General features: G+C 32.5%; 1 protein-coding gene across 1 annotated transcript; it reads right to left on the bottom strand.

The window, feature by feature from the left end:
• Positions 1-766: 766 nt before the first annotated feature.
• On the bottom strand, positions 767-8423 carry LOC145119285 (pleiotropic drug resistance protein 1-like). Its single transcript, XM_079054919.1, has 22 exons — positions 8025-8423; positions 7727-7936; positions 7545-7629; positions 6614-6773; positions 6454-6530; positions 6292-6345; positions 6116-6206; positions 5721-6022; positions 5349-5630; positions 4945-5261; positions 4691-4851; positions 4471-4574; positions 4228-4384; positions 3834-4066; positions 3428-3760; positions 2986-3276; positions 2488-2571; positions 2268-2401; positions 1942-2169; positions 1693-1864; positions 1332-1586; positions 767-1240 (listed from the first exon to the last, which is right to left on the bottom strand). Exons 1-22 carry the CDS (start codon positions 8345-8347, stop codon positions 983-985), a joined length of 4311 nt encoding a protein of 1436 aa, XP_078911045.1. The 5' UTR covers positions 8348-8423; the 3' UTR covers positions 767-982.
• Positions 8424-8688: the final 265 nt, after the last annotated feature.

The following is an 8688-nucleotide window of genomic DNA, read 5'->3' as shown; positions in this document are numbered from 1 at the left end:
GGATACTCTGATGTTTAAACTATTTTGAAAACAAGTTGTAATAACTTAATGGTTTTTGAATGGGTTAAAATGTTTTAAATTGGCCTGAATTTTATGGGTGTTACACAAACCGTCCCCATACACATCCCTACTTTTTGCATGTTACCTTGAGAAATGTTATTGTGCACAAAAAATATGCTTTTGTCCATTTTAGTTCTTTTTTTTGTTTGAATACTTTTCTACATAACGTAATATACGATTGTTTTGCATTACAAAATATAGTTTTTTTTTTCTTCTAAATAGTCATTTCACATACTGCACTACGAACTTTTCTTGCCACTACGAAATGGATTTTTTAGTCATTTTAGTTTATTTTTTCTAAATAGGATCCTGTATCAGAGACCATTCAAAACCAATTCCCTATGTTTTCTCCCTTCATCTCCTTCTTATTTGCTTCAACCGTGCCCTAATCCTACTTTCGATTATTTTAAATCGTCCGAGTTAATTGAAGGCGGAGAATTAATGAAGTCGTTGCCATTGTGATATTCTGAATAAGAAGTCATCAATCTTTTACAAAGTTTACACGATCAAAATGAAAGGAAAGAACGCTATTAGGGTTATCCATCATTCTTATTTATAGCGACAATTCCAATTTTTTTAAACTCATATAGACATTCTGCTTCTTCCCCCATAATCCAGGTAAACCCAATTGCCTAAAATCCAAAAGCTTGTTGATTCAAACCCTCCATACTTATTTTATACAGTATATTAAAGAACACAAGCATCATATAGCTCAAAATTTCTTCTTTTCATTTCGAATACATACATACATTCTACTATTTCCACATATATTTATCAAACGACTCATAACACTCTCTATTCAGTAGGACATACAACTCAACTATTAGAATGCTAAAACATGATACAAGTTTCTTGATTTACATACAACTGATACCTATGAGTTCATCTTCGATGAACCTCATGATCTTTTGATTCTTTTTCACTAGCGTCTTTGAAAATTAAACGCCTTGATAGAATACGCAAAAATGAACCCAAAAAGAACAGTGAATCCCACAATAATCACCGCGACATATTTTATAAAATCATATTCAAAACCATAGAAATCATGGATAAACTCTCCAACTGTTTCACCTGAATCAAGTCTATCAGTTATATCCCCAAATTGTGAAGCAACTAACCCGTATAATGTCCATGCAATCGGACATATATAATAATACCATCTCCACCATATGGGTATCCTCTGTTTGAAGTTTGAAATAGAAAAAGTTAGCCACTTTGTATCAAAATTGAAGCAAAGATAAACATGATAGTTTGAAGTTTGAAAAACTTACTGTTTTTGGAACAATGAATCCTGAAAAAAGATTCCATATTGCATAAAATGCTGATGAGATGATAGCAGCGAAGTTGTGATTTGGTGTTACTGCAACTGTCATCATTCCATAGAATGTGAAGTACAAGAAGGTGAAGTACATGAAGAAAAGATACCAAAAGAACTTGACTATTGTCCACTCGAATCCAATCATTGCATATACAATGATCCCATATACAATAGTTTGAACAAAAATGTATGGGATCTCAATCACAACCTGTATAACACATAAAATGTTACTTAACAGAAATTTCATACAATGTTTTGTGTGTAATTTACCCTTTTTAACTAATGGAAAATGAGTAGAACATTATATGTTATACCTGTCCAAAAGCATATGGTAAAGCTGAATACATCCCAGCTGCTCTTTCCCTATAAAAAACTGTTCTTTCAATAGAAACAACCGGTTGCACTGATGTGGCATTTTGTACACCAATAAAAAGTATAGCAGCATACATAGAACCCATAGCATTGAAAAGATCTTGTTTCTTTTCCCTATAAGAAATAGAAAAAATTTAACAAAATGTATATTGCTATTTTTTAATCTTTTACATCAACTGTTAATTAATTACCTTTTGGACCCCATATCCCAGAAGATTGTTCCAAACATCAATGCTATAAAAGTTGTAAACATGAACCTCACAGCAGTGTACGGAGGGTTTCTCCAATAAGACCAATGTTGTTTCCATAAACATGCCATACATTGTGTCCAAAAAGATTGTGAATATTGAGTGTGAAATTGTATATCAGAAGAACCGGGTATTGGTTTGCTACTTTCCTTTATCATTTCTTTGTTTGACCTAAATGGGTCACCAATTAAACATCATAATTAGAAACAAGAAAATGAGGTTTTGATTAGGAGTATCAAGTGATGCAAAATTACAAAGTTAACCCTTACTTGTATAGTTCTGAGTTTTTGTACACTTCTGCAAAGTTAACCCCTAGAATTGCTTCTTGTGATGCTGATGTCACCTCTAACATCCATGTTGCCGGATTGTAACCATCTTTGATTTTATGCACTCCATCGATTTCCTTCATTAATTGAAGACCATTTGTTAATGTTTTTTTATTTTCAAATATGGAAAAATCAAATAGTTTTGTATGTTCATTAAACTGACCTCAAAGTACTTGATTAAGTGAGAAGAATGTCGTCCCAATGGACCAACGTATATTTCTTCACCTCCTCTTTTCAAAAGAAATAACTGTAAAAAAAGCATCGATTTGTATGTAAACTGACTATTTGTAATAAGAATGACCATTATAAGTCATGAAAAACTAACTTAAACTGATCATTGAGCTAAGGTTGTGTTTTGGCGCGCCACAACTAGCTTATTTTTTAAGATTTTTTAAATTGTCATGTTTGACAAACTAAAAAATAGCTGATAAGCTAGTTTTATAAAAAGCTACTTTAAGTAGCTTTTCAGGAGCTTTTTTAAGATTTCACAAATATACCCTTAATTAATTATAAAAAACATATTATTCTAAATGTCTTTTTATGTTATTTTATATCTTTCAGCTAGTTTTTACCAAATATTATTTTTTCCAGCTAGCTTTTCAGCTATCAACTAGCTTTTCAGCTAGTCTACCAAACATAGCCTAAGTCAATTATAACTTACCTCATCAAAAGCATCAAAGATGTCAATACTTGGTTGATGAATAGTACACACCACTGTTCTACCGGTGTCAACCGTGTTTCTCACTGTTCTCATAACGATGGCTGCTGCTCTTGCATCAAGTCCTGATGTCGGCTCATCCATGAAAATTATAGACGGGTTAGCCACTAACTCTACCGCAATTGTCAACCGTTTTCTTTGCTCAGTTGAAAGCCCATTCACTCCAGGTAATCCCACAAGGGCTTCCCTTAATGGAACCAACTCCACTAGCTCCATCACCTCCTCAACAAACATCTTCAGACATAAAAGAAAAAGAAAAGAATCAAACACTTCAAGTGTAGTTAATTAAGACACTTTGAAACCAAAACCTTGGACTCCTTTTATAGGCATCGAACCTACAGTAACATCAAATATTTCCAAATAGTATTTCTTGAATTATTTTTACCTGTCTGGTTGCCGAATCAACTTCAGGAGGTAAACGAAGCCACGCGGAATATTGTAAGGACTCAAAGACAGTGACATGAGGGGAGTGAATATCAGTTTGCTCACAATATCCAGCTATACGAGCAAATGTTTCTTGCTTTTTTGGATATCCAGAGATAGTAATACTTCCCTCAATATATCCACCGGTTTTTCTTCCAGCTAAAACATCCATTAATGTGGTCTTTCCAGCACCACTAATCCCCATTAAAGCTGTGAGAACTCCTGGCCTGAAAGCACCACTCACACCCTTTAATAACTCTAGCCTATCTTGTGCTACACCTTCAGCTTTCATTTCCTGATATAAAACAATGAATTAGTTCCAAATGTTGACAACTTGTGAGATGTAAAGTTAGGCTTGTGTAAGTAACCTGAGGCATATCCACTGCATATTTGATGTCATGAAATGTGATTGAAAGGGGGACAAAAGGTAGAACCATTCCACGTTTCTTGTTTTGATCTGTGTCATTGATACTTCCCACTCTTGATGACATTGGTATTGATGATGGAGCTCTAACTGATGATTCAATTGGTTGGGTTGCTTTCATATCTTTTCTTGCTGCCATGCTTTCTTCAGATAGAACTGTTTGAGAGCTCCCAAATGCTGCATAAAAAACATGTGATTGTATCAATTTATCATATCATGACACGTTGACAATATTGTAACATGATTTGGTGACTGAATGAGTAACTTTAAGATAGTTTGTTGACATTATATGTCATGAAATCTATACGTACAAAACAAAAAGTGAATTAAATCCTTACGATTAAGGTATTCAAGAGCCAAGGTGAAGCAGATATTGAAGATGAAAACGTATGCAATTGAAACACCTACGGCTATCCAATACCATCTTGCCTCTGGGAAAATTCCACGTGACTTGAGGATAGTGACACCTATTGTTTCTGTGGTGTTTGGTAAAACCTACAAAACACATATTTTGTAAATTTTAATGATACATCTTGTCTTGATTTACACATCTTGCATTACAACCAATTTTTCACACGTACTTTTGACCAACTCTTTCCAAGGAACTCATTAACAGCCACACCATTTTGTCCATACATCATAGGCGAAAACCAATAACACCATATCCACCAACCCTTAATATCATCTGAAGTGAAAAATGGAAGTCAAATGGTCAAAAAAAACTTTTTTCTTATATATAGAAAATCTTGAAAATTGAATGCCTATTAAAGAATCTTGAAGTTATTTTCTTCTTTACTTTACCTCTTGCCAAGATGAATCCACCAAGAACAAAAATAGTAAGCAACCCAAATGATCCAAATGTGTTTGCAACAATGATATTTCTTCCCAATGCTCCCATGAAACGAAATAAAGCAGACGACATTTGCTGAATGCAAATGAGCAAAAACATTTGTTTGAAGAACCTTCAAAAAAGTGGAAAATGGAAATTTATTAGATTGAAACAAAACAGACAATGTACTAGTTATTTTGGTTATATATAATATTAAAACTATTACCTTCCAGGATCTGAATCAAATCCTATGACATAATAAGTCATAATCACCCACGTGGCAACTTCAACAATTGTCACTGGGATCTTCAAAACCCATGTAGGTATAGAGTATGCCCAAGCAGGAAAGAAGAGAAGGTCTCTTTGTTTGTAGAACACAGGAAGTTTCATAATGCTCAATGCTAACTCTGAGAATCCATTAAATGTAATCATGACTAATATGAAAAACAAAGCACCCATGAAAATTGTCCCATCAACCAACGTATTTTTTGGCATTTCGGTTCTTAAGAACAGTGTCAATGTAATGGTAGCCATGAAAATAAGCTGAAAGAAAAAAAGTTATTTCAGTCAAGATTTATACAACAATAACAAATTCATATTAAGAAAACCGATTATTAATTATATACTCACCTGTGTCATCTTGAATATATACACGAAGGAGTTTCTTTTCATGAGCAAATACTCTCTAGAAGTGCAAGCTTTTAACAATTCCTTTTTGCTAACACCGAACTTTTTTGTTGTTAAAGCAGCAGGGTGGCTTTTACTTTTATCAAACGGAGTAGAAAGTTCATCTCCTAGATTTCTTCCAACATGAAATAACTGGAATGCTTCAGCAAACTCTCTTGATGTCACAAAACTGTAGCTATGGTCTCTTCGTGTCCAATATTGCTCTTGATCTTTCCTTGATGTCACCTAAAAAATATGAATTGGGTTATTATTATTATTATTATTATATTATGAAACAAATAATGTTATTGACTTTACATATATAAGATTACTTACTTCTTGCAAGAAATCTGCAACTCCTTTTCTTTCGGGACATTTGAAACCCATTTGCTCAAAGAACTCAAGAACATTCTCGCGTGGACCTTGGTAAACAATTTGTCCATCTGAGAGAAGGATGATGTCATCAAATAGTTCGTAAGTTTCTGGAGCCGGTTGGAGGAGTGAAATTACAGAAGTGCCCTGAAGAATGTGGATTGATTGCCTAATGGAATTTACAATTTGAAAAGTTGTTGAACTATCTAATCCAGTTGATATTTCATCCATGAACAATGCCCTTGCTGGTCCCACCATCATTTCCCCTACATTTCAATTCATTTCAACTAAATCAAAATTTATTTTACACTATATTATAATTTTTTCATTAAGTTTATATAATTAATTAATTTCTTTACCTGTTGTGACTCGCTTTTTCTGGCCTCCAGAAATACCTCTGAACATTTCGTCCCCTACTACAGTATCAGCACAAACTTCAAGGCCTAAAATCTACAAATGTAATTAACATAACAATAGAAATTTAGTTTTGATATTCACAAGCTTATTTTATATTCATAATTTGTTAAAATGGTACCTTGATAACATACTCAGTGACAACACTAGCCTCTTGTCCTTCTAGTGATGCTGCCTGTAAAATTCTCCAAAATTTATATATATGCAAGTGGACGATATTTTAAGCATATATCTACTATTAATTATTAGACTCTAATTATTACGAGTGTTTTTTTTTTGTCACCTTCATGTAGATGTCAAGATCAGGATCTGGCTTAATGTTTGCTTCCTTTTCTCTTCTCGATAATTCTGCCAACATTTCTGAAAAATTTCCACAATCATATGAACGAAATAGTCGAGTTTTAACTTTGTATTTTTTAAAAGTTTATAATTGTTTTACTGACCATAACTTGCTCCAACTCCTTGGCATCTAGCAGAGAAAGCTAATGTTTCTCTTACTGTCATTTCTCCAATATGAAGATCATGTTGACTTATGTAAGCAGACGAACGTTGAGGGACAAATTCGTCCATTCCATGTCCATTATAAGTTACTCTACCCGATACCTGTAATTTTATACGTTCATATATTAGTCTATGAAGTTTCATGTCTAAAAATAGATTATATTTTCAACAACAATCCCTAATCCCATTGCAATCTCCAACCCAACACCAAATCCCAGTTTTACGCCATTTTTTTTTTGCATCATTTTGTTCCAAACCATCACATTTGTTGCACCGGAATTGTGTAAAAAATTCAGTATAACAAAAATTAAAGTTGGTTTATATTATTCCTTTACCTCTTTGAGTAGTAAACTTTCATGTGTAAAAAATATGGCCCTTCAAGTTTGAGATAATACACTTCTAGCTAATTTAATTTATAGTTATATTTTAAACGTGGGCAATAATTGTTTATTATATATATATATATATATATATATATATATATATATATATATATATATATATATATATATATATATAATTTATTTGGTTATAGTTGTTGATAATAATAATTGAAAGGTATTGCAGCATAATATGTATAAGACAAATTTGTAAAAAATGAACTAATAAATATAATGGTTGTTTTTGAAAAAAAAAACTATAAAATTAGGCGACAAAAAGAATATACCTGGAATAAATTTTTTTGGTGTAAAAATGAAGTAATCGGTTAGAGACAAATTAATAACTGTTTACACAAAATATTACATAATTTTGGTGCAAAAGATTGTGTGATTGGTTGGAGATGATCTAAAGGGAAGGTAAGGTGTAGACAATCACATCTTCATCCGAGGGTTACGAAAAGCACACACAGACTAAAAAAAATTACTCTCATACTTTTAAATCTGACCCAAGTTTTCCAGCCAAAGCCAAAAGCAATGTAGTTTTTCCTGAGCTTGGTGGACCTAAAAGCAACGCCATCCTGCATAAACAGTTGGTATTATGACTTTAATTATGAATATAAAATGTTAGCAAATAATATGTTACATATGAAATATATAATCATGTCAAATTCTCACCTTCCAGGCTTAATAATACCACTAACATCATGAAGAATTGGTAAAGGGATCTTTCTACTTGGAAAAAGATGAAGATAATTTAAAGATCCCTCTAAAATGTTAACCATAAAGTTAACTACGGTTGGCAGTGCCCTCCCTCCAATATAGGCTTCTGCATCAATGTTCAAATGCTCAAACCGGACTTCAATAGTTGGAAGTTGAAGCCCAACTCTACATTTATTCAAATATCAAAATACCATAAGAAAAAAAATATATATATATTTAATGAAGTTAAGAGTAATAGTTATCAAATATTTACCGGTCAATGCGATTCTTAAGCTTTAACAAGAACTTCTCATTATCTTCTTCTGCAATTTTTACAAGTCTTTCCAAAAGATTCCTTTTTTCAACTAATCCAAGATTCTTGATATCAATCTCTCTTGGGTGCCCTTTTTCTTCAGTTAATATCCCTCTTTCTAATCGAAGATTTGTTGGTAGTTTTTCAATAGCAGCCCATTTCAGTGCTTCTTCATCATCTTCATCTAATGAAGATCGAGAAAAAATATCTCTTCCACTATTTCTCCATATGTTAGAACTACTTATCCTTGCACTGCTAACTCTAAACATATCACTACCTTCCATGCTTTATTACCACATAGAGGAATTAAAACTAGAAGATCTTTTGATGAGGCAATGAGAATGTTTTAAGTTTTTTTTGGTGGAGTTAGCAATATTGAAGAACTTGATATGTGAGAATGTATGTATATATAGCATCTTAGTTAACAAAAAAAAGCAATTTGTTATGATGATGTCAGGAATGATATCATACGTATGAAAGGCTTATTGAAGTAGGTAAGTTTAAAATTACTTGGTCTTAAATCATCATCATCATCATATCATCATCACAGCACATCAGTCCATTTATTCTGGTTTTTGCATCCTTAAATCTTTAATTATTTAATTATTGTACTAATCATTTCATG

Source organism: Lactuca virosa, chromosome 6, assembly GCF_052849685.1.
Source record: "Lactuca virosa cultivar CGN04683 chromosome 6, Lactuca_virosa_CGN04683_v6, whole genome shotgun sequence".
Classification (NCBI taxonomy): domain Eukaryota; kingdom Viridiplantae; phylum Streptophyta; class Magnoliopsida; order Asterales; family Asteraceae; genus Lactuca; species Lactuca virosa.
The sequence above is the reverse complement of the archived record's forward strand: the minus strand, read 5'-3'. Positions and strand labels throughout refer to the sequence as shown.

Excerpts from the sequence above, each read along its gene's own strand:
- LOC145119285 (XM_079054919.1), bottom strand. The coding sequence starts at position 8,347 with ATGGAAGGTAGTGATATGTTTAGAGTTAGCAGTGCAAGGATAAGTAGT. Across the intron at positions 1,865-1,941 it reads TGGGATATGGGGTCCAAAAG|GGAAAAGAAACAAGATCTTT; the intron begins GTAATTAATTAA and ends TATTTCTTATAG. Across the intron at positions 1,587-1,692 it reads TACCATATGCTTTTGGACAG|GTTGTGATTGAGATCCCATA; the intron begins GTATAACATATA and ends TGTGTTATACAG.